This window comes from Manis pentadactyla, chromosome 16 (genome assembly GCF_030020395.1).
Source record: "Manis pentadactyla isolate mManPen7 chromosome 16, mManPen7.hap1, whole genome shotgun sequence".
NCBI lineage: Eukaryota > Metazoa > Chordata > Mammalia > Pholidota > Manidae > Manis > Manis pentadactyla.
The window spans coordinates 77,371,098-77,397,126 of record NC_080034.1 but is presented as its reverse complement, the minus strand read 5'-3'; the positions used below and the strand labels follow the sequence as shown (position 1 = coordinate 77,397,126).

General features: G+C 44.9%; 1 protein-coding gene across 6 annotated transcripts in view; it reads right to left on the bottom strand.

Moving 5' to 3' along the window:
- KIF13A (kinesin family member 13A) overlaps positions 1-26,029 on the bottom strand; it is a 181,798-nt gene that overhangs the window by 53,313 nt on the left and 102,456 nt on the right. For all 6 annotated transcript variants that reach the window (XR_005030137.2, XM_057493810.1, XM_057493812.1 and 3 more), the window contains exons 5-11: positions 14,374-14,466; positions 13,277-13,457; positions 11,387-11,474; positions 9,872-10,006; positions 9,077-9,189; positions 2,026-2,137; positions 1,440-1,652 (exon numbers count right to left, since the gene is read on the bottom strand). Coding sequence is in view for 5 of the 6 variants with exons in the window: in XM_057493810.1 (XP_057349793.1) it covers positions 1,440-1,652; positions 2,026-2,137; positions 9,077-9,189; positions 9,872-10,006; positions 11,387-11,474; positions 13,277-13,457; positions 14,374-14,466 (935 nt within the window). In the remaining variant the exon portion in view is untranslated. The remainder of the gene's footprint in view (positions 1-1,439; positions 1,653-2,025; positions 2,138-9,076; positions 9,190-9,871; positions 10,007-11,386; positions 11,475-13,276; positions 13,458-14,373; positions 14,467-26,029) is intronic.

The following is a 26,029-nucleotide window of genomic DNA, read 5'->3' as shown; positions in this document are numbered from 1 at the left end:
GGGCACCCGAGGCTCATAGTGTGAGTAGAGCCTGGAGTGACATCTGTGGACAGGAGAACACATGGGAAAATCCTAGGTGACCCTGCCGTGGCTCCTTTCCTCTCGCCGTTGGCCAGGCATTGTTCCAGTCATTGGCCTAGATCGTGTGACCACAGTGGAAACGCAGGCTCAGAGGCAAGAGGAAGGAAGCGGGAAAAATGCCTGTGATCAAATCCCAGAGCCTCACGCGTCCCTTCCCGGCCCGCGCCTCTCCTCACAGTCTGCCAGCATCCTGACTGTTGAAGGCTTTAGCTATACCCTTCTTGGCATCGATAAAAAAATTCTGCCTGATGCCCTGAATGATGATGACAACAAAAAACAGCAACGTTCACCGAGCACTGACAATGCGGAGGGATCGCGCCAAGTGCTCCCCAGTACCAATGTTGTACGAGGAGTTAAGGATGAAAAAAACTGATAAAACATGGCTTCCTGCACTTTAGGAACCCACAGCCCGGAAGAAGAGAAAGACAGGTGAACAAATAGTCACAATGCACCTTCCCAATCACCAGTTAATGGAGTATTCACATTTCTGGCTTGACCCGTTTTTGTTTATTTGAATCTCTTGTTGACTACCTTTTGATTATAAATGGATAGATAAAAAGTATGTATTAAACACAGTGTCTGGTACACAAGTGCTCAATAAATAATGGCTCTTTTCCTCCCACAGCTTAATACTCTCACAACTAAAGTGGGCTCAGAAGAGTGGTCTGAAGGAATGTGAATTTAGAATCCTAAGATACACACCCAAGTCCTGGTGTGTGGACATGTGTGACCCCAGCTAGGGCGCTTGGCCTCCACCTCAGCCCGATTACCTATTTCAGATGAAACAATGCCTGGCCCAGTAACTTGCATAGAGCAACAGCTGTTTGGAAGAGGGTGTGATTATTAAAGTCTGGGTAAAGCAAAGGGAAGATAGTAACAATGCAAAATTCTTGATTTTGTTTCCTGCCAGGAGTGGATATAAATGAAAGAAAAGAAAACTAAAAGGAGATTTCTGAATTATTCCTAATGTTTAATTATACTTGATCACGTTGTCTTCCAAGACCTAATGAGATGATCTGTCACTAACTTCTCTGAGAACTGCGTGGCCGTGCGGGTACACAGCCGACAATGTCAATGCAAACAACACATTTGGTGCTAGGATTTCACGCTGCAAGATATCTGTGCTCAGGGCCAAATGATTCACTGAAGCAAACCATCAGGCAGTGCCTGCAGCTTTCTCTTAACTTTCCACTTCCTCAGCCGCAAGTTCCTAGGACAGAAGCCTTTCATTACTCATGTCCTCCCAAGGCGTGGCGTGGAGCAGATGCCATCCACACAGAAAGGCCCGACTGCACTGAGATGGCCCAGAACTGCAGGCAGGCGCGTCCTCACCCCTCAGACCCCCAGGCCGGTCTCACCTCGGCCTGCGAGAGCTGCTCTCTCAGTTTCTCCACTTCCTCCCGCAGCTCCCGGATGACTTTTGCATTGGGGTCCTCGTTCACCACTGCATGGTTCACGATCCTTTTGGCGCGGTCTGCGTACCGCAGGGTGGAGAGGGTCTCTTCATAGTTATCTGCTGCTGGGCTGATGGTGGCTATCATCGAGGTCTGGCTGTTGCCCCCTAAATTGTCCTGCAAAGTATTTCAGACAGCATCTTAGGAGGCTCTTTCCACACGTGTGTGAGGAGAGCAGTAACTGCGTTTGTGTGACATTCCCTGTGAAGAGCGTGGGATGTGGAAAGGGGTTTGAATTTCAGAAACAGTTTTACGACAAGATGAAATGTGGTCTCCCTATACTCATAACAAGGAGTAATGCCTATCAAACAGCATTATGATGGAAATAAAGGCAACAGACATGAGTTTTCATTCTGAATTCCTAGGAATCAGGACGACAGCATCGTCAGGAGGCTGTGTATTCGGTTCACTTTGCACACACCTTTTCAGCCTGTCACCTCTGAAGTGGCCAATTTTTAGTTGGAAAAGAGACACTTGGACAATGAGTTACCTTAAGAAGCCAGGTGAGGACTGAATCTCGGTAAGGCACAAATTTGCTTTTCCCCTTGCCAGCTGCCTGGTCAGCCAGCGATGATATAACCAACCCCAAGGTTGTAAGTGATCTGCCAAGAGAAAAATGAAAAATTAGTCTTATGGAATGTTTATTTTGTATTCATAGAACAATACAATCAAGTCTATAATAATTTGTCATGAAGCTGAGCTAAAGAAAAACAGAAAGTAACTCTATTAATTTTGAAGAATGAATTATTCATCCCTGTAGGAATCTATTCTCTTCAGTCACAGGACCTGTGAGGCACATACTTCATAACCCAGAGATACACATGTAAAAGACCTCTGGAGAACACTAGTTTACTGCAAGTATTACATAAAAAGCCTGAACCGTTTATCCGTGGGACCTACTGTGGCCTGATCTGGCCTCCGACTGTGTCCCCCAGAATGACCACGGGACTCACAGGTCACCCATCCACTGCACCTTACAAGGTGGGTCCTGCTCATCTGCTTAAACTGGCGAGCTTACTTCACTGCAGTGTTACTGCTGTTGTACAAAAACAAAGAACTAGTCCAAGCAGAGGACGGCAAACGTCTACTCTTTCAACACCTGTTACAAAAAGCAGGGCTGGCGTCCTCCGAAAGCTGGCTGGCATCTTGGAAGCTCCCCAGGCCAACTGAGTCAGAAGCAGTTAAAAGTATTGCCAGGTGATTCATATGAACATTAAATTGCAAGAAGCCCTGGCTGAGCAATACTCAAAGTGACAGATTTATTTAGGCGCCTAGGCCTGCGACTCCCAAAGTGAGGGCTGGGCCCAGGAGCACCAGCACCGCTTGGGAGCCTGTCAGAAATGCACATTGTCAGGCCTCAGCCCAGACCTGACGTATCAGACGCTCATGGTGGACTCGGCCACCTGCACTTCAACAAGCCCTCCAGGCGATTCTGATGGAATCAGGGAGAGAGAAGCAGGTAGAGTCTGAGAACCACTCGTCTAGGCCGATGAGCTTTCCGGGGTGGGGCGGGGGGGCTAGTGCCACACGTTCTCTGCACCTGGAGAAAACAGCATCACATGACCCCCAGATTTGTGGTATGGAGGAGGAGGGGTGGATCACAGAACCCACAGATTCGTGGTATGGTGGGGGGAGGGGGCAGACCACAAAACCCACAGATCTGTGGTATTGGGGGGGCGCACCCACAGATTCTTGGTATGGTTGGGGGTCAGGAAGGATCTCCTGTGTCACAGTTAATTAGCAAATGCTCTTCTAAAAGGAAATCAACTGGATCCTAAGTTTAGCAGTCAGAAAAGAGCAGCCTCAGATCCCCCAGGATTGCAAAGAAGGTCAAAGATATTGCAAAGAGAAAATGCTTTATAAATGGTTAAAAAATTAAATGTTACAAGTTATTTATAAAAATAAGGAAGGGTATAAATCAGCAAGAGACCAGAGGTTAGCTCTGAAAGAGTATTTAATTTTCTAATGTCAACAACAGATTTCCACTAAGTGAATTGACATTAAATGAGCACACGTCCCCCAAAACACAATTCGCCGAAGGTGAGTCACTCTAAAAGCCACTGAATTACAAAGCAAACTGAAGATGCAGAAAATGAGCCAGAATTTTAATAACTAACAGCCATCACCCCAAAGTGACTTAAATACATACATCATGGTTGACAGACCTAAAAGCTAAACAAATCCACCCCAAGAGAAATGAAACCATATGTCCATACAAAAACACATACACAAATTTTCATAGCTTTATTCACGACTGCCAAAATGTGGAAAGAACCGAGATGTCTTTCAAACGATGATGGAGGAGCAGAATGCGGCGTGCCCTTACAACGGGATATCATGTGGCCAAAGGTGCGCAGTGAACTTCTGATACATGCTACAACCCGGATGAACCCTGAAAGAAGCTAGACACAAAGGTCACTGTCGTGCACCGAACAGTATCCCCCCGAAAGTCACATCGACCAGAACCTTAGATGTGACCTCAATTGGAGATAGGGTCTTTGCAATGTAATTAGTTAAGATCATACTGCCTTAGGCAGGGCTCTACTTCAATGACCGGTGTCCTGACAGGAAGACGAAGTGCAGACATACAGGGGAGAATGCCACGTGAAAGGGCGGCAGTGATCAGAGGGATCAGAGGGATGCGGCCGCGTGCTAATGAGAGCCAGCAGCCCCCAGAAGGTAGGGAAGACGCATGGGACAGATTTTTCCTGAGCCCCCAGGAAAGAACAAACCCTGCTGGCGCCTTGATTTTGGACTCTAGGCCTCCAGAACTGACAGAAAAATTAATTTCTGTTGGTTTAAGCCACCCAGTGGTGGTAGTCTGTTATGATAACACTAGGAAACTAATACAGCCACATATTGCTTGATTCCATGTACATGAAGTATCTGGAATAGGCAATCTATAGAGACGGAGGTGGTGACTAGGGCTGGGGTGGGGATAAGCAGGGGGTAACTTGGACACAAGATTTCTTTTCCAGTTAGATGGTGGTGCTGGTTACACGATTCTGTGATATACCAACACTACTGAACTGCACACTTGAAAATGGTAAAGTATAAAGTATGTGAGTTATTTCTAGATGTAACTGTTTAAAAAAAATTTGAGTTCAATCACTCCTCCCAAAGGTAACAATTTTAAGAAAATAGCATGTGATATATATGAAATAGAGGGAAATCGGAGTTCAATTTAAGACAAAAACACATTTGTGCCTTAATACAGAATATAAGGCATTTTTCACATTTCAACTACTGAAATAAAATTCATTTGGAAACAGTTCTTTGAACTATCCCCAATCTTTAATGCCCAACAGCAGCAGAAATTACTTGCATTCACATAGTGCATTATAATCCATGACTCAAATGTCAATATTAGCAACTTTAAGGTTTGGAGGGGCCCTTCATATGAAAACATGGTGTGGGGTCATCACAGATGTCTCATCATTGAGACAAGACAGTATGCTCTCTCGGGGCAACTGCTCACAGTTCCTGAGTTGACAGTGTAGGGAGTAAAAGGGGAGAGTGTGACAGCATTGGCGGCGTCCACGCCGCCATGTGCTCTTTGCAAGCCCGGTGTACGTAGGCAGGTGATGCGGTAGAGGGTGGGACTGGACAGAAATGGTTCTGAGACTCCAGTTTCTGTGTGTACTTTGCTCTACCACTTAGTCAGTTAAAGAAGTTTATCGTTAGTAGAAGCCACACCTTTTTACCTAATAGTGTGCACACATTCAAAACCAGAATTCTTTCTGAACTTACCATGTTCAACCCCTTGGAACAAAAGGAAGTGAACTTCAGGGTAAGTGGGACTCAGTGATGAGTCAAAGAAAACCACCCTGGGACGAGGGGTTCACGCCAGCCCCCCACCTAAGCTCCACCACAAGCAAGGACCCTGAGGCTTCCAGAATCCTCAAAACTGTTTGAAAGTTCCATGTGTGAAGGCTGAACAACAGATATATTTTAAATGGGAACTGTATTCCCAGGGAACTTAAAAATATAACAAAATCACTAATTATGGATGTTGCTAGGATTCTCTTCTCATCCTGGGGGCAAATGGGCAGCTCACGGGCATCCAGAAGAGAGTGGGGTTATTCACCAATGTTAGTGGGGTTATTCCAGTTCTGGGATGGAAAAGTTGGCCCAGAAATTTTCCTAGTTCTCCCAATGCACCGCTCCTTCCTTGAGCTTCCTGGAAGTGGAGACGGTCCTTAACAGAGCTGCTGGTCTTTGAGTCTCTTACTGCAAGTTCCCGGGCCCAGGAGAGAAGCAGGGGGCAGGGATTGAGTGGAGCGGATGGGACAGACAGGCTAGGGGGTAACATTTATAAGCAGGCAGCCATATTTTAAGATAGAAATGTAAAAAATCTACCTATCTGTGACAATAGAGAATGAGGGACAAAAAAGTAAATAAAGCTTGGGAGGATGAGAAACCAAAGTTGCTCCAATAAATATAATGAGTGAGAAAAAAAGTCACAATTACAACTTTTTTTTTCCTTTGCTTTTTTTTGCACCTTTCTCCAACCTGCATAGTTTCCTTGAAACCTTAAGCACCAGATTCCTTCCTTAGTAGTAGATAGGACAGGATGTGAGTCATCTATACTCACATCTAGGATGGATTATAAGTACATTACTTAAACTGTTTTTCTAGTCATCTTTGTCTGAGATCCTAAATGCAGTACTTTTAAACCTTATTACTTAGTTATATACATAATTTTCTATCACATACTACTTAGGCTGTGGTCACCTTGAGGGCAGAGACCACCATATGTCACACAATCCCTGTGCCTGGCTTATAGAAAGTCAACGTTTGCCAAGTATAACCAAGCCTAGGACACACTGAAGAACAGGACATGGACTGCTTTCTAAAAAGGACTAATTCAACTGAGCTAGAGAAAACCTTTTGTCCAGTTTCCATAAATCTCTACAAAATTTTGCAATGTATTTATTGAAAAAAAATCCATGTATCAAATGGGGTACGTGGGGGGGGGACTTGATAATATGGGTGACGTAGTGACCACAATGCTGCTCATGGGAAACCTTCACAAGAGTGCATGTCAGTGACACCATAATAAAAAAAACTCTGCAGACCCATCACCACATAACCAGTCATAGCTAGTGGTTATTGTATGAGCTTTTTCTTACTAAACAGACTAAAAAAAAAGTACATTTTAAGCAAAAAAAAAAATCCATGTATCAGATGACCTGCATAGTTCCGGTCCGTGCTGTTCAGGGGCCCCTGTATCACCCATATTACTAAGTCCCCCCCAACATCCCCCATTTGATACGTGGACTGTTAACCACAGTCACTGACATGGAAACGAGGCGGGGAGTGACACTCGGTAGGTGAACACCGCGCTTACTGCCAGGCCACCGCTGAGACTGGAATGGGACCACTTGCCCCAACACCCCGCGGGTGACCAGAGAGCGTGTTCCACGACCTGCAGGCGTCAGAGGAGCTGGTGCAGCCAGACTCCAGCCGTGGGGACAGACTTCCTCCCCTACCCCCCGGACAGGTGGGGCAGCCGACTGATCTTTCAGATGTCAGCCCCTGTGAAGACGGTCCACAGACAGCCTGACCTCCCAAGCCCTGGGGCAGGCCCGGTGGTGCGGCCACATGGCACCCCAGCTCTCCGAGCGAGGGAACGATGCGTGCTGTGAAGCTCTGAAGAGCTGAGGGAGAGATGAAGCTCCTGATTCCAAGCCCGTTAAGCAGACACCAATGTCCGGGACGTCCCTGACAGGTCCGCTGAGGAGGACTATTCATGTGCTAGCAAAATAAGCCGACTAGGAGGCTGAGGAAGAGCTTAGGAAACAAGTTAGAGTTCTTGAATTTTAGCACTCGGCTGGGCACTGATTTTAAGGCTTAAAAAGTCGTTTGTGGAACTACCAGGCAGCAGTTCTAATTTACTATTTATATCACTTCCTTCGTACACCCTGAAGCAGAGCTTCCCCGTGCCGGGCGCTGCAGTTCTATGGGCCCTACGAACAGCACCCAGTCCTTACGGCGGCCCTGCTCCTGGTCGTCTCCTTGGCCTCACCTGACAGGTGAAGAAGCACAGTTTCTGTAACTAAGAAACTCCAGTGTCTCCTCTGGGCAGCTGTCCCAGAACCTTTCGGCTATGCTGTCGCCCATGTCACCCCTGAGCCCTCTGCGTACGCTCCGATGGCCCTCAGTGCAGTGCTCCCAGCCCCCAAGGTCTTCCTGCCCCACCGGGCCGGGAACTTCCTGAGGCCCGGGTCCCATCTCATCATCCCTGCGTTCTTACCCCCAGTCAGGGCTCAACACATATTTGCTAGACGGATGCACCTCTTAGCTGAAATCCCTGGGGCCACACATGCCTTGAAATTCAAAATACTTTGGGTTTTGGGGAGCTCAGAGCCTACACTGCACGCGACCACAGCTGACATTGGGGCAGCACCCCATAGTAACACACATGAACATTTCCACACCTAAACTTGGAATGCCGCACCAAGCAATAAAACCATAAATATAAAGACTACGATAGCCTCCGGAGAGTTCAGGGGAGGTTTACCGACACATGAGCTGTGCAGAGAGCACCTGGTTTTTAGAGCATTTTGGATTTTGTAGTCTCAGATGAGGGACTGTGGGCTCCTATTTCTATGCAGGTCTCCAAGACAGCTGGGCAGAGCTCACAGCCCCACCTTCCAGTGAAGATGTCCCATTCATCTAGTCACTATGTGCCAGCGTCCACACCAGGGATTTGGATGACACCTGGTGGGCACCTGGACCCACAATGGGCTCTTGGCACCTATGTGCCAACTCAGGGAGGTTAGAGAGATGTGTGCAGTAAAGGAAATAGCTCTGGAAGAAGGTTCAGGAAACAGGGTCCAGAGGCACCTCCATTCCCTTCAAGCCACTGATTCTGGGAAAAGCACAAGACCAACCTAGCAAGCACTCCCAGGCTCGTTAATGTGTCATAAAAAATAGTTCCACGCTCAGATGCTGGGTTAGGTGGCATTTCTCAATGTTATCTGGTCAAAAATACCCACCTTCCTTTTACTTTTCCAAATAAAGTGACTTATGTTATCCTAAAGCTTACGCTCCTAGGGCAGCAATGATGCTCTAACAAATAACCGCACAGACGGGGGCCCACAGCAGCAGGGCTATCTTGCGCCCTGAGGCCTCGCTGGGCGCGCTGCAGGTCCTCAGGGCAAACAGTGAGACTTCAGTCTGTATTAGCTTACAAAGGAGTTCAAAGCAGGTTTTCTCTTCAGAGTAAACCTGAGTTAATTTAAGATGTGATCTGACTTACCAAATTGGGGTCTGCATCTACCTAAGACTACATTTCACCCAGTGATGCACTAAGGGTTTGCACCGCGTGTGAGCAGGGCTGCGCCGTGCAGCTTTTCTTAAATGAACCGCACGTCTCTCTCAGTAAAGGTAGGCTGTTGTTTTTCTATAACCCAGATACTAAAGCTACTTAAGACTCTAGACCCCCTGTGCTCACAACCCTCTGACCCCTTGCCATGCCACAAGTGCCCCAGACACACACGAGCTCCTGTTTCTCGGGCACTGTGCCGCCGCCTTACTTGTTAATGTTGCTGCCTTCTTTCAGTCGCTCTCCTGCGGCTCCGGTTTTAGACACTCTTTCGCTACCCGCCAGGTCCACCAAGCTGACCTTACTGACCTTCTCTCCTGAGTTCTAGGTGTAGGAAACGAAAGAGAAACAACATGTATGATTACATGAATGCACGACCACACAGCTACACACATGCCACCGCTGAGAGTCGACGGGGCAGCCACCCAGCTACAACATTATGTAATCTCTGATCACAGAGATTTTAAATGGTGAGAAGAGTGTGCCCAGGACCAGCCACTTGGTAGTCACGATTTAAACTGGCACGGTCCCGTGGCATTTTGTTTTACAGCTGGGCAGCAAGTACACTGGGCTCTCCAGATGACAGCCAGAAAGCTAGAGCTTTTATGTGCCTAAGAGGAAATATTAGGACATGAGCATTCCTGTGCATGCGGGTCAAACTCCTCTTCTTGTTTCTTAGGCTCGGTGTTGTGGTTTCCTATTTAACATCCTTTATGACTATGAGGTGGACTCAGGTGTTCTCAGAGCAATTTCAGTATGAAAGGATACATATTAAAAGCTGTGTGGTGATGTCATTATGCTCATTGGGCAGTTTACAAAAGAAATCTGATTTTTTTTAACGTTATAAAGGAAGAGCTAATAAATTAAATGCTTTCAGCAAAGCAGTTCACCTGCTAAGCACAAGGGCGAGCACGGAGTCCTCAGCGACTGCGGGGACCACGAGGCACCTCACCCACACAGGCACCCCAGTTCTTTGCCTGCCACCCGGGTCTGCCCAGTCCCTTACCCCAGACTGCAGGTCATACAGTGTCTGCGTGACTGTGATGTTGAACACGGCGTGGGAGCGGCTGCTTTCTTCGTTCATGTTGGTCGCGGCTACTGTCCGAGACTTGTTTCCCTCGGACATCAGTGACTCGATATCCTAGAGACAAAGCACAAGGAAAACGTCAGAAGCAAAAACAACACAGTCCTGCCCACCAAGTCTCTGTATTAATTGTGACCCCGACACGCTCATCACCACCCGTCCATAAAGCCTCTCTGCCACTCCCCCAGCAAGCACGGCTTAGCTCCCACCACCCTCGGTGCTTTCTAGGGTGTGAAATGTCCCCCGATTATTTCCATCCCATAATTGTCTTCTTTATCTGTTATTATTTTTTCCTTTACAAGTACCTAGGGGAAAAAAGAGCTAATATTTATTGAGCAATCCAGATACTCAATTACAATAGTTACCTTAACTGATTCTAACTTGCCTGTGCTTAAAACTCACAGCTACCTACTGGGTATGTGCCTCCCTGTCCACCACCATGGCCTTCTTTGCACACCTACCTGAGAACACCTAGGACCTATGGGCTCTTACACAATGTCTGATGAACGGGCCTTATAAAAGAACATTTTCCTGACTTTCACATGACACTGAAGTTCGCCGGTCTAATAACAGTTCCCACATCTAGTAAGAATGCAAATCACAAGCTTCCTGGTTCTTATTCACAAGTGACGGGATGAGATGGACCCTGACCCCCACCCAGCATGCTGAGCTACAAACTGGGCACCTTAGCGAAGGTGCTGACTTGGCCTTTACACCAGAGGTCTCCATTCATTTCAGAACCTAAGTATTTTTAAAGTGATGATTGCCCTTTCTTTCTGATTTAAGCAATCCTAAAATCTTCATTTAGATGGCTGGAGAGTTATTCTCGGATCAATTGTAGCCACACTGAGTCAGAGGTAGTGATGGGCAGGCACACGGCACGCAGCGAAGGGGAGGACCACACTGGCCCGCCCGCTCCTAGGCACGCTTCGGCGGCAGGCAGCGGTTGTTCTCCCGGAGCAGCGACCATAGAAATAAGGGCAGAACATCGAGTCGGGATGCAAGAAGGCATAAAAGTCAGGGAGTAGGAAAAGGAAACGGGTCGGCCAGGCGAGAGAGTTGCTGGGCAGAAGGCAGGAGGCCTGGGGGAGTGGGAGGTGATGGGAACCAGGGCAGGAGACAGTCAGGGAAGGAGCTGGGTGAACTGCCACCCCGTTTCCATCTGTCCGGGTTCCAACCGTAGTGACAGCGTGGTAGGGAACATATTCAGGAACCCCAAACCTGAACCTCTAGACCTCACTATAAAGCCTTCACAAGAAGGCGGGTTGAGGTGCGATGAAAAGCCCTTTCTTTCTGTTTGGGGTGCGTCGAGAGCAGGTTTCTGAGGCCATGGATGCTAGCAACATGCCACAGAGCATTCACACAACATATTCAACATCACCCACACACTTTCATTCACTGCCCGCTTTTAAATGACATTCTAGAGAAGTGACTTACCTCAAAGCTAGTGACCGCCAGTTGGGATAAACCATCTACATATGGTCCCAAAACTTTATGCTCTCGAACTTTCAGAGACTGTCTACTCCTTTTAGAGGAAGAAGAAAGAATGAATGACTCAGACCAAACTTGGAAGATCTTCTTTCTTTTTGAATACTCAGAAACTAAGATGGTAATTTCAAAAGAATTTTTTTTTTAATGATCAAAATATAGTCTAAAAGCTACTTCACTGGATTAGCAAAAGAGCATTCCTCATGAGAAATGTCCTTTATAGTCTGATATCTATTTAAAGCAACTTACTCTGTAAACAACCCCACCTCCACTCCCAAACAGCCAGCACACAGAATACTAGGTGCGGCTGACCTGACCTAGTGGATGAACTTCAGTGTCACAGAGTAAAGAAAAACAGACAAAACAAAGCAAGAAACATGCCAGGATAAAATTCAACCTTAAGACTACTTCATAAATAAGCACATTCTCAGTGAATAACGTCTTAAGTTTTGGACCAAGTAGTGAACAATATTTAAGTGTTTTACTTTCAATTTGGTTTATGCTGCTTCCATGCTGACAAGTTTGCACAGCACGTGGGCTCACAGGGCGGCAGCTGTTCATAGTTACTGATATTTATCCTCTTTTTGGAATTCGCTCTGGTGAAGATTTTATGGCTCTTCTGAATTTTTAGAAGGCGAGCCTGGTTTGGGACCCATTTGAACACTCTGTCAACAGAAAACTAAGGTGAAAGCAAAGCTACATGTATCATGGCCAGCTTGCATGTCACCTTTCCCACTGCATCAGACATCCGTCTCCCTTCAAACTCAGGGGCCAATGCCCAGAGCCCTCCAGTGTGGAAGAAAAGGACGAAGAACCACTGAATGCTCCCAGAGTTTTGGTGTTGTTCCTCGGGAACCATTCAGTCATCCCACTTCATCTCACAGCAACCCTACACAGTAGGTTTTGCTAACTTTAAGGATGAAGAATTTAACATGTCAGTGAGCAGTTCTGCTCTTCTAAACAGAGGCCGACCAAACGCACATCTTCAAGAGAGCAACTTTGCTGTGCATGGACCCAGGATCAACTCGCTTTGCCTGCATGACCAGTCCTTAGCACTTTCATGAGCAAGATGTACATCTAGCTCAGTACCAAGTGCTCATGCTGGTGCCTAATGGCTGGTGTCTATACACTGCTGGGTGAGGGGAGGGGATGAGAAATTCTGATAAGCCCCGAACACTATCATAGTCTTTGTTAAATGAGGTCCTGGGGTGAACTATGATTGATGCTATTTACATTCATATATATATATAGATAGATATATAGATATAGATATAGATATAGATATGCAATATACAACATTAAATAATAGTCAATGGCACTGCTGGGTCATTTCAATCCCAGTACAACCACTTTGGAAAATCGTGTGGCACTGCCTGGAAGCTGAAATTCAGTATCTTGCGGCCACGGGTCCACTCCTAGATGTATTCCCTAGGAACGTCTGCATTTGTACACCAGCAGAACTGTAATGCTCAGGGCAGCACTGTGATGGTAAGAGACTGGAAACTGTGCAAATGACAGAAGGCAGGGTAACACAGATGGCACAACCACACAATGAAATACTAAGGAGCAGTAACAATCAATGTGTCATTCCTTCACATGTCAGCATGAACGAGTCATTGAGGGGAAAATATCAAGTTACCCAAGGACACACGTACTTCACACGTGAACACTGGATAAGCTGTGTCTACTGGGGCCAGGGGCCTGAGAAGCTGACGATTTCTCAGTAAGTGAGCCAACCCAGAGCAGTGACCAAGGGCTCGATATTCACTTGCAATTTTTATCATGGGTCATTTACAATTGTTATTCCTATTACAAGCTTAATTCCAACCACTGACTTACCCTTTGGGGTCTAAAAGATCCCGAACTTTCTCATTATAAATTTCCATATAGGATACTTCGACTTTAAAGGTCTGTGACTCATTTTGCTCCAGAGAGATCCTTTTAAATAAAGCACAGCAGAGCCTTGGAATAAGTCCCAGCTGCTCAGCGTTGCCCATCATGGAGAAGGATTTTCCTGAGCCTGGAGAAGAACAGGCAGAGAAGAAGGAGGCTAGAGGGCGGGGCAAACACAACGCTTCAGCCACACACACTGCCCACCCACATCTGCCAAGGTCGCACAGCAGAAGTGGGGGACCTCACCCTCACAGCCGGGACCTCGGAGAACAAGGCTACTAGTCCTTCTCTCACACGTGACCTCCCGTTTGACTCACTGTGCCAACCAGAGGGCACCTCATTAACAGATGGATTTGAACAAATATAACTGCTAAAAATACGTACTCTTTAAAAGTGTGTAGAATAAGATGTCAACTGTGTATTATCAAGTGACATTAACAGTATTTTACTCCCCAAATATTTCATATTTGTCAAAGTGCTCTGATATATATGTATTCTCTCGCCTGTGTCTCCTAGTTGTCCCGTGATGTGACAATGGGCAGTATTCTTACAATTTACTGTTTTATTCCAACTTTACAGATGAAATAATGGTGGCTCAGAGTGTTAAGGACTGAGCCATTAGTTATGTTTTTGTTTTCCTTGTTTGAGAAACTGTTCCACAAACCTAAGTTTAATAATCTACCATCACTTTTGTATTCTAGTGAGTCTTCTGTAGAGGATGATACTGAGAACTTTTCTAGAGTTTTTTACTATGACACTTATACTGAGAAACTGGTAATTACTTTTCTAGTTCAAATATAGATTAAACTATAATTTAGGAAAATGACATTTAATGATTTGAAATCAGCTTTACTCATTAACACTAAAATTACTCAATTACAAAAACTGTTGAATCTTCAAAAAGAGGGTTACTTTTGATCCCCTCATTTAGTTAAACCCACAAACTCAGAAGCATTTTTCTGTTGCTTCCCAGAGTGTTTTCTATTTCTGTTTTAAGAAATGCACATTTAATATCACTGACTGCAAATAAAGCAGCCACTTACCTGTCTGTCCATATGCAAAAATGCAAGCATTATACCCCTGAAAGGCTTTTTCAAGAATTCCTTCCCCAAGGCACTTGAAAACCACTTCTTGACCTAAAACACAAGAAAGAAAAAACTGAGAAACAAAGGAATGATTTTCCTTGTCGTATTTGTATTAATAACTGGCTCCCAGTTATGAACATTCTCTCAGTCCCAAAAGATGTTAGAAGTGCACTCCAAGCCTACAGCTAGTGTAGGGTCACGCATTAAGAGCTTAACATACGTCACTTCATTTACTCTTTTCAACTATGGCTCAGTACCTGGATCAATTTATGATTCTGCCCACTGTTACCCTCCAAGGCACTTCTCTAGGCATTAAAGTGTCCTTTCTTTTGTCAATGGGCCATATGGAAGCATCATTTAAATTGGATTTAGTTTCTCCTCATGACATAGTATTAAAATGCCACTTAACATAAATTCTCTCATCTCCCATCTGGGTTCTGAGCTTCCGATGAGAAGGAACCAGGCCATCCATGCCTTCGTATGTGCATGTTCCTTTGCCTGGCGGGGGGCAAAGTATCTGCCAGGTGCTGAGAAACTGTTCCCTGCTGGTGGAGGTGACGTGGTGAGCACACACCTCTCTCCTGTGCTCCCGCGAGGGCTCAGGGACCGTGTCCCCTCCAGGAGCCTGTGTACGGCTTAGGGCAGCTCTGGGGTGTTCTGCCATGTACTACATGCACTACAGGAGTGTCCTGCTGAAGAGTGAAGGTGTGAGACTCCTCCAAACACACAAGGTGGTGCTCACTACCTTCGACCCTGGCGCTCTCTAACATTCATTCCCCACCCCCAAGGAAGGTGGGACGCTCTCCTTCCCCTGCGCTCTCGAGCCTTGGGAACAGCCACTCTTACAGTATTTGCAGGAACTACTCATTTAAGTACCTCTTTCCTCCGCTGGGACGAGAACCCCCTGACTGATGTCCGAGACCATAATCTGTTTATTTTTGTAATCCGAATGCCTGGTACAAAATTTTTAACAAATGTCCGTTGAAAGAATGTGTTCGTTTCACCTTTTAACCTACATGACAATTCCTTTTACATGTGGAAATAATTCAACATAACACAAGCTTTTGGCTGTATGTTCTCCTTTATACAAAGTTGGATCTGACTTCAGCCATTCCTTGCTATACTATGACATCATGGTTGCAGAACAGGACTCGAAAATGTGTAAAAAAAACACAAGAAATAAAATTTTTAACCATTAGGTTGGCAAAAAATTAAATCTTAACATCCAAATTGCTGGATTGCGGAAATATAGGTATTTTTATAAGATGCTGGTGGGAGAATAAACAAATGCAGCCATTCTGAAGGAAAAGCTCCCAACACCTATAAATGGGGATATGCCCACTCTCTTGACCCACTTGGAGGCATCTGCCCTAGAGGCACACCCCCCACGGCACAAGGATGTCCCTGGCAGCATTACGTGTAACACTGTAAGTTAGAATCAAGTTAAACGTCCATTAATGAGGAAGCTGGTAAGTAAAACATGACTATTTTATATGATGAAATATTACAAACCATTAAAAAAACACTAAATCTGTGGGTGTAAACACTGCTAAAATTCAAAAACATTGAGTTTAAAAGTTATAATCAGATTGTGCATGTAATGTAAAAATATGTCAAAAAGTGTGTGTGTATGTGTGTATGTGTGTGAGACAGAGAGAGAGAAAGACAGATTGATCAATCGATCTATGGGTGCTAAAGTGAAAACAGGGGACTGGAAAAACCATACCAAATGTACATAACCTTATTTCCCTAATTCTGGCTTCTAATACCTAGCACAGAGCCTGGTACTTACAACGTATTTGAAGTATGTGAAGACTACCTAAAGATGTGTGTGCACGCACACACACACATACACTAAGAAGAAAAGGTATTGTCAAAATTATTGCCCAATAAACAGACTTTCAAAATATCTTTTACATTACAGTTAAGTATGATAAAGTCTTGTGCTCATGAGGAAAATGTGTGACCTATCCTATTGCTGGTCTTTCATGCACATCAGTACTTTTTTTCTCATACATTTTCTCAAAGGACCTTCTTATTCCACGTGTACTCCCAAGGCCCACGCCAAAAAAGCAGGCCTTAAATCTGGCTCTGAGCCCCGAAGTGCAGAAGATCCGGAATTGAATACAGCCTGTGCTTTGCCTTGTGAGAACTGATTGTGGTCCTCAGCCAGACCCAAGGGCCATTCGAAGGCATTCTAAAAGCACAGCTTTCTTGGCACAAGCCGATGAATGGATCTTCCACACTGGTTAGCCAGCCCCCAGGAAGGGAGTCGGGTGCGGGGGCTGACGAGGTGCTTTAAGACTTGGCTACGTCAAACATCCTGACTTAATTCATGATTTCAATTCATATTTAGTAACTTGAAAAAAAAAACCAAGAGCTTGAGTGGATGAAAGGATTCAACTGCAGAGATGCACCGTGGTCCAAGAGCCCTTACCGTTAACAAAGAGCCTGAAGCCATTAAACCAAGAATTTGTAGCTGTTCTCTATCAGGTAGCGAAATGTAATACTTCTGGTATCTGCTCCTGGGGCTGAGTAGGCTGGAATTATGAGAAATTACTTTCTCTGTGTTCTTTCGAGGACAAATCACAGTGTTTCTTTTTGGTAGGAATGACCTTCTGAACTACAGATTATTAGTTAAAAAAAACAAAAACAAGAATGAATGCTATAGAGCTACATGAAATAGATTAATGATATGCCAAGTGAGAAAAAAAATAAAACCTAGCTAGGATGTGCATAGTAAAATTGTACACACAAAAAAAATCAAGTGATCAAGAATTCCCCAGGATATAAAAATACAAGAATATATTTCAGTTTAACCTATGTCCAAATTACTGCAAATACTACAGTTGTCTTGGTTAAATAAGGCACTGGGGTGAGGAGAGAAATCAACATAATACGTATCTGCTAATCGGATAATTTCAATTAAAAAACTTACAGACTATATTTTTACTGACAACCATAGTAACCTCCTGGACATTAAGACAAAATATATGTAATACAAAAAAATAAACTAGTCTGATTTCTATTAAACACATATGTAACACTTTTCAAATGAAAAGTCAGGTTCTTTTAGATATTTATAATTATGCTTAACACAGAATATAATTCAAGTTTATCATGTTTAATAAAGTTTTAGTTACAACTAGGTAAGGAAAAAATTCCAGGAAACACAAAATGGAATATGAAAAAATAGAAAACAATCATAGTGTGTTTCTAGAAAGAATTTTTCTCCTTTCCATCCTTAAATAACTATCCTAAAGCACATTTTATGAAAAGATATACACAAAGTACCATTATAAAGTTCATATATTTTTACAGATCTAAGCAAGACTGGATTCTACAGAGACTGGAATGTTTTTCCTCACTATGGCTTCATGTCTCAAGGGAAATGTATTCTCTTTTAAGACAAGAAATAAGGAACAATTTCCCACCTCTATAAGGACATATCAACATTAATATTTTTTATAGCTGCTTAACTTTTCCATTGTATGCTTAACTGATGCAACTGTTTATTGTGGATATTTAGAATATTTCCTTTCTCTTTTTTCCTGCAATATTTATCTTTGTGTACTTTTCTGTTGGCTTTACTAAGCAAAACTCCAAAAAACCAAATTACTAAGCCCTCTAGTGATGCATGATGGCTTTTTTCTACATCTTCAATCAATTTCCATGGTTTTGACTAAGAGGGGAAAAAAGCCCTCTTGTTTTGTTAAGTAATTTTTCCTGTCTCTTGTTTAGACCCGTTTTGTATTTATTCTTTGGTAAACTGGCTATTTGGGTTCTGTGTTTATTTTTTCAAATCAATTGGTTTAGTCATTGCTTTATTTACTAATTTAAAAATGCTCACCATGTATTATGATGTTAACCTTTGGTCTATCATATTCTGTGAATATTTTTTACAGTCTGTCAATTACCTTTCAGTCTTAGATCGTTCTTTTATTGTACAAAAGATTTTAGTCTTTCATATTCAAATCTTTCACCTTTTCATTTGTGATGTTTGCCTGCGATATATGCTTCCAAAATCCATTACCCTAAATTATACAGCTACTCATATCTTCATCTACTTTTTTGTTTTTGTTTTTTACAGTTTTATTTTCAACCCTGAACTCTACTCCTTGCCAGCTGTGTGACAGTGGGCAAGCTCTCGGTTTCTTCACTAGTAAAAGAGAAATGAGAGTTGCCACCTTACTGGGATGTTAGTATGAATTAACAAGGCAATATAGGTAAAAGCACTTAGCTTAAGTCCAGAATACATTTAAGTTAATACCCATTACTAATATCATTCCTTAAATATTTAATCAACTAATAGTTAATTTTGGTGTAGAGAAGAGGTAACCATCTAATTGTTTTCCTTAAAGTAGTTTCTTTATCTTTGTCACAATTCTGTGAGGTGATCCAATTTCAAAGAGAAAGGACACCTGTTCTTAGAAAAAATTTGTAAAAGAATCATTTATTGCTATATCTCTAGCTATCCGAGAAGTCCACTCTTAAAATCCCACTGGCCAAATATAATGGTGGGAAATACTCAGAGCAAGAGGGAGAGAGAGAGAGAGAGAGAGAGAGAGAGAGAGAGAGAGAGAGAGAGAGAGAGAGAGAGAGTGTGTGTGTGTGTGTGTGTGTGTGTGTGTGTGTCATGATGATGAGGAAGAAGGAACAGTACCAGTTGGGCCAGGAGAGGCCAACTCATGTTGTCCAGTGAAGGAAAAATGTCTACTGTTGTTTTATAACATTAAGATATCTCAGAAAGGTACAGGGGGAGGAAAAAATCAAAGATAATAAATAATATCAATACAGTTGTGAATGGAAACATGCTCTGTAGAGTTTCCCTTATTTTTCTTTTTCTATTCTGGTACCTTTTTTAGCTGTATGAATCCCTATCTGGGGTTATACTTAACCAATTCTTTGGTTTGGTGACTCTTAGAGCATCACTGGTACAATAAGAAGCAACTATTTAAAAGGCCAGACTGCCAACCAAACCCTAAAATGGACTCCTCACCCAGCCTCCTGTCCTCAGCACGACCAGCTCCCCATGGACACAGACGACGGCTGCCCTCCGTTCTGTGACAGGAAATATTGAATGTCTCAGGAGACCCTTACATCTATTAAATATCATAAATATCATTAAACCCTTATAGACCTATAGGCCCTCTTACTTAACCTATTAAACCTATATGGAGCCCTATATTTATTAAGTATCATATTAAATATCACAATAGACCCTTATATGGTCTATTAAGAAGAGTCTGGTTCACCCAGAAGCTTGAAGGTTTTTCCACTGTTGCTATTTTTTCAACACAGCAGTCCCCCTTTTGAGTATAGGAAAAAATGACTTGCCAACTGCTTTTCAAAGCTCACTTCACAAAAAAAGGGGCTGTTTATGCAGAACGGTGGGAATCAGAGAATCCATAAAAGATGCAGTATCTCCACCCTAAATGTTTCCCAACTACGGGTCACACACAAGCCGAACGAAGTGCTGTTTGTCCAGGGGAATGCACACCAACCCACAAGGGAAAGCTCAGAGGTCCTGGGGGAGGCGGGAGGATCTGCGAGTATTCATTTTTATCCCACACAAGGAGCAAAGCCACAGCACTGGCAGACCCAAGGCTCTGTGGCAGCTCAGCCAGACCAGTGCCAGAGAGGAGAAGGCCTCTCTGCAGACGCCAGCTCCACGTGCCTGGTGTTGGGAATCCACAGGGCAACCCTGACCTCACTTGATAATAACCATGACCAAGAGGACACTTCCCTGTGGAGTTCATGATTAGGCCTCCTGTAATCGTGTGGACAAGCTTTAAAATACAGGCATGACCAAAAGCAACCCACAGCACAGTTTCAGAACAGGAGAGAGGCTCCGGTATGGGATTTCTGCAAGGGGGGGCACAGAACTGATCCACCCAGCCCCGAGTCACACACGATGCAGATCTTTGCAAAGCTAACACCCTGGGTCTCCGCACTTGTGCATAATCTGGCCCTACTAGGAAGAGCAGCAATGTGCTCAAAGCTTCTCCGTCACCTGGGGGGCCAAGGTAATTCTCTCCGTGTAGCGGGGCCCTGGGTGCAAAGCACAGCAGACACCGAGAGGTGGAAGGGAAGCGCACCTCCCGTTCCCAGGCCTGACATCTGCCTGCGGAGGCACAGGGCCCGAGTCCCAGTGGGCTGTGTCCTAAGAAACGGGAGAACAGAGTGGGAGGGCATAACCCTGTCTTATTTAAGCATCAGCATTAAATAAGGGAGCCTCACATAGATCACGGGTGAATAAAACACTGGGGATGGCGCTCCAAGGCTGGACGTGACCTGTGCACAGAACAGTTCTCACTTTTCTGAAGTAGTCATATGGAAGATCATTCAAAATCTAACATGATCAGTAATTTTATCAGTTTAAACACTCTCCAGCTTTCCTTTTTTTCCTCCATCTCTTTTTTTTTTCTTTCAAGCTGGAGCGAAAAAAAAGGTTGAGCTCAGGACCTCCTGGGCCTGCCCGCGTGTGAGGGCGCCTCCCGCTCTGAACGGGGCGACAGCCGCAGGACCTGGATGAGTCTGGGCCGGGCAGGCGGCCCAGCTCCGGGGCAGGGCACCTGGGCAGCGCGGGCCCAGACAGGCTCCCCGCACCCACGGGGGGGCCGGGAGCGCCCGACTCGGACGAGGCTTCGGGAACTGCCTCAAACGGGGCGACTCTCAGAGATCGCCACAGGGAGCCGTGACATTCAGCTCGCGTGGGCGGCATGCCCGGGAATGACAGCGCGCGGATGAAGGGACGGGGCTGTCGGGCTGACCGGGTGGCACCAGCTCTAACTGCCAACAGTCACAGAAGTTGGCCGTTGGCGTCCCGGCGGAAGGGCCCGAGGGCCGGAGCCACGAGGGGAAGGCAGGCCGGGGCGCTCTCCGCGGCGGGGCCCGGGGGCCACCGGCACTGCCCTCCTGGAGTCCTGGCGGCTGCACGGCACGGGTGACTCACCCAGGCGATGATGCCCCCCAGCGGCGGCGCTGGGGCAGGTCACGAGCGGGCAGTGGGCCGCAGCTGACCTCCGTCGGTGGGGAGGGCCCGGGCACTGGTGCCCAGGAGGCGGCGGCCGTGCCTGCGAGGACTGCCGACAGAGAATGCATTTCGGAGATACTCAGGGGGGGTTTCACGGCAAACAGCTGCTCCAAGAGCAAATGCTCTTTATTTCTCTCTGCTCCACAGTGTTTTTTACACTGTGTCCCTGATACAGAAGCAGGCCCGACTCAACACCTCTCGTGGGCTGGGGGGAGCAGAGTGTCACGGCACTTTGGGGGGCACTGAAACAGAGCCCAAACCAAACAGACGCAGGCAGGACCCGGGGGACTTCTGAGAGGAGGGAGAATGCCACTGCCGTTGCTTCGGGCCAGGCGCCAGCCAGGGCACGCCCACATCCTGCTCTAACCGCAGCCTCCCCGTGGGCGGGGCCTGGGGCCGCGGCACCACGGGTCTCCACCCCCAGCCTGCTCGCAGCCCCCTCGCAGGTGGCAGGGCCTCTGTGAGCCTCATTTCTTCAGTGTGAAATGGAAGCAGTACTAGTTCCCACCTGCTCGGGTGTTTTGATGGCTGCTGACCTGCTGCGGGCCAAGCGGGAGACGGTGCTGGGAACCTCGTGCTCAGAGCTACATGGTCTATTGTTATTATCCTCCAGCCCTGCAAACCCCCTTAATTAAATGATGTCTCTGGGTGCCAATAACTAGTCTAAGGAATAGATGTGGATGAAGGAAGTGTGGAAGACCATGGGATTGGGTGGGATTAAAAAATAGGAGTGTAGAAGTGAGAAGAGAAGTGTACACACACACACACACACACACTCATGATTTTAAAATGTAACAGTATTAGCATAGCTGATTAATTTCAGAGAAATGCTTCTAAACTGACCTGCACTCATCCAGTTCACTGCATTAACGAACACTCACTCTTCCATCTGTGAAATAACCCACTGATGCATGCCCACTGCACACACTAGATCACCCCAGCCGGCAGGCTCCGCTCCAGACCCCCACCAGCTGAGTTATGTTCTGACAAAGGGTCAGTTGTGCTTGCTCCTAAATTCGTTTATGTCAGTCATACTTCTCTGCAATTACATAATTTCATCAACAAATGCAAAAAGGGAGTTGAATGCTTAGAGAACAACTTGATAAAGGTAAGTCACTTAAAGAATTGTCAAATTAGGGATGGTGAGACAATCTGTAGAAAACCGTAAAAGAAAAAGAAAAATCTAGAAGGATTCTACATTCAGATTATTTCACAAGTGTCTTTTAAGATGACTCACATCATTTATAATGAATCTCCACTTCACAAACTTTTCCAATAGGCAACTACTGTTGCTTCTCATACATGCTGGGAAAACTTCCATGGTTTTAAACCTAAGAGCTAATAATTACTCAGCACTTACTCTGTGCAAGGCACTCACTGAGGGTGTCTTGTACTTCAATAGTGAAATAATGAATCGACACAGTATGCTAACACAAATATCTTAGAACTTTGCTAAAATACTGGAACTTTAGCTCCATTTAGAATGTAAATTTTGGTGCACAAATGGTGTGTCTTGTTACTGTCCTCACTTCAGTTAAACAGTGGGAGATGGAAATTATTTCTGCCTCCGAGCACATAAAAGCTCTCATGGGAACAGAATCAAACACGGATGCTCTGCCCACAGCTTGAGGTATTCAGCTGTCCCCCCACAGGACACAGCAACGCACGCAGAACAGGATTCAGCCGTACAACATTTCCCCTGAATCGCAGGGCACTAACAATGCCTGAAAACACATGACTTCAGCAAATTCATGCAACATGCCATATGGTGAGAATTGTTATATAATTTCTAAGTCGATATTTTTGACTCTCTAAGGCCAGGAAATGTGTTCATGTCCACAGTGATCTCCAGCTATGCCATCACCAGGCTGATTTTTAATTCTGGAATGAAGATTTATAGAAAAATAGCTCCCCACTAGGAAGAAAATTGAAACCAAGGTTACTTACTGCAAGTCACTATTATTTACCAACATGACACACTTCAGGCAATGATAAAAAATGTACTGATTCATTGCCGAGAAGACCTTAATTGTAATCAGTAGTGATTTAAACATTTACAAAGACCTATTTTCTGTTATGACACTCACCGGCTAATCAGTATTCATCACAATAACTGTATCATCCTAAATGTGGACCTACGTCTGTCTGCGCGTGTCTGAGCGTGGATACACGGAGGGAGTTAGAGAACACACAGGTTTATGGAGATTGCTGGCTTTGGGTGCAAATTCCACGGGTTACCTCTGTTTTCTTCTTAGCCCTGGCACAAGGGTTTTTGCTTTAAAAACTCAGAATTTATCTGCCAGACCAGCATTATTACAACTACCTAATCAAGAGGTAATAATAAGAGATAATATATTTTAAATGTAAAATCTCTCTCAAAGCACGACTCAATGCAATTCAAATGGCTTAACAAACAAGCCTTTGATTTGCCTCTGAAAAGTCCACTGGAACAGCTGTGTGCCCAGCATAAAATGTCTGATTCATGTGTATCAGAGAGCAGGAGGGGAGCTGAGACCACTCCAGGCCACACGCCCTCCCTCCGCGGATGGGGAAACACCGCTCCCCGAGGGCAGCGTCCCGAGGCAGACCCAGGGCTCCCGAGCCCCAGCACAAAGCCGTTTCTTTCCGAGGGCCGATGCGACTGCCCTCACCACTGCCGCAATGGGGTGACAATGACGACGATGAGGGCTCAGTGGGCTTTTCCCACGTGCCAAGTACTGGCTTAAGTACTTCACATGAACAGGACATTTAGTGCTCAGATTGATTAGGACTATTATTAACCCTACATTACTTCTGAGGAAGCAAGCAGAGTGAGATTCAGTAACTCACCAGGCCTTACGCGGAAGGTGGTGGAGCTGGGGTGGGAACCAGGCGGTGTGACTTAAGAGCCCACTTTCTTGGACCACCCCGACCAACACACAGCGATGCCATGACATGCCCGTAGAGTTACGTGTTTCATTACCAAAAGCCTGAGAATCAAAGCTCTTGTTATAGCTTTTAAGAATAGCAAAACATAAAACACGCTGACCCAACACTGAAACTGCAAGCCCGGGCTTCTCTCTGCTCCCTCAATCCACAGGCACTTTCTCTCTCCCCTCAGAGTTCTGCGAGCTGCCTTGAGAGCTCTTAGTATCAATGATGCCATTATTCATTGAGCCTGACAAATAGGTTAGTTTCAGGAAATCTGTGCTTCCCTCTCCATTTCCTCTATTTCCCATCAGATAATGAATGCTTCTATCTTAATGTCTCTATTCACAATTAAGAAGGAATTGCTATTTCTTTTTTAATAAAGACAAAGGAAATCAAATTAGCATAGAAATCAATCAACTACTCTACTAGTAATATATTTACAAGGCAGATTATTTACAATGAATGCAAATAAACCTGAATGAAGAGCAAGCAAGAATTTTACATTTTGCTAAGGTGGTCACAGTATTTATACAATAGCAGGGATATCTAAAGAACAAGAGAATTTCTCCCCAAATTTTGTAAATAGGTATTGCTTTATGTGCAGAGAGAATCCTATTTCAGAGCTAACTGGAACATGGTATTTGATGTGATCATGCAAACTACAATTTAGTGAAATCTGGGCTATCAGTATGTTTAAAAGTAATTTTTGTCTTTTAAAATATTTCTGAACATACTATTGTAATGAAGAGTTAAAGAAATATTGAGTTTCACGTGAATTTTATCATCTGTATGTAATAAAGTAATTTCTCATAAAAATAAAAGGTTTGTTCTGTATTAAGTGATATGAGTGATATATTGCAGAGGGCTAGGATGGTCTCCATGGGCAGTCATGGAGATGTGATTCTAGAAGATATAAGGAAAAAAAGAAAAAAAAAATCTTCCTTAAACATCGTTGTAACATCACTCCAGTAGCCCATTTTTCACCATATCAATCTAAACACTTCAGTCCAGGTTTTGGAATCTCCTACCATCTGGGCTCACTCGACACGTGGGTCTCCAGGCCTGCCCCTCCGACGCACCTTCTGCAGCCGGTGCTGCACCCGCGCCGCGCTCACCTCCGCACCCTCACTTACGGAAAAGCCAGAGGTACATTTACGGGCACCTTCCGCTAGTTAGCACATCAAGCCACCTATTCAACCCTTACAAGAACACATGAGAGACGTATTCTCATTTCCACATTTCCCATTTTACAGAAACGAAACTGTGATTTGGAGAGATTAAAGAAAACTAAGAGAAGCAAAAAGGTGGTCCTGAGAAGTAAAAAAAAGAAGTGCTGTGACTTCACGTCCATGCACTTCCTTGATGTCACGCTGCTTTCTCTGAGCTCGACACCCTCTATGCTGCCCTTTGGCCACACGAATGCTTAACTTTCATGCCCAGTTTCAGTCCCACCTCCTTGCTGATGCCTCTCAGGTAATTTCAGCTTTACCAGGTTTGGTCCTTCCTTGGGTTTCCTACAGTGCTTAACACCTGTGAAGATTAGAGTTTAACTAAATATTATCTCAAAATGTTTACTGTTGTGTGTTATGCACTCTTTTGCTTTCCAACTTAATTTTTAACTTCTCAAGGGCTTCCTAGGCTGCACACAGTAAAGGGTTCATGAATACT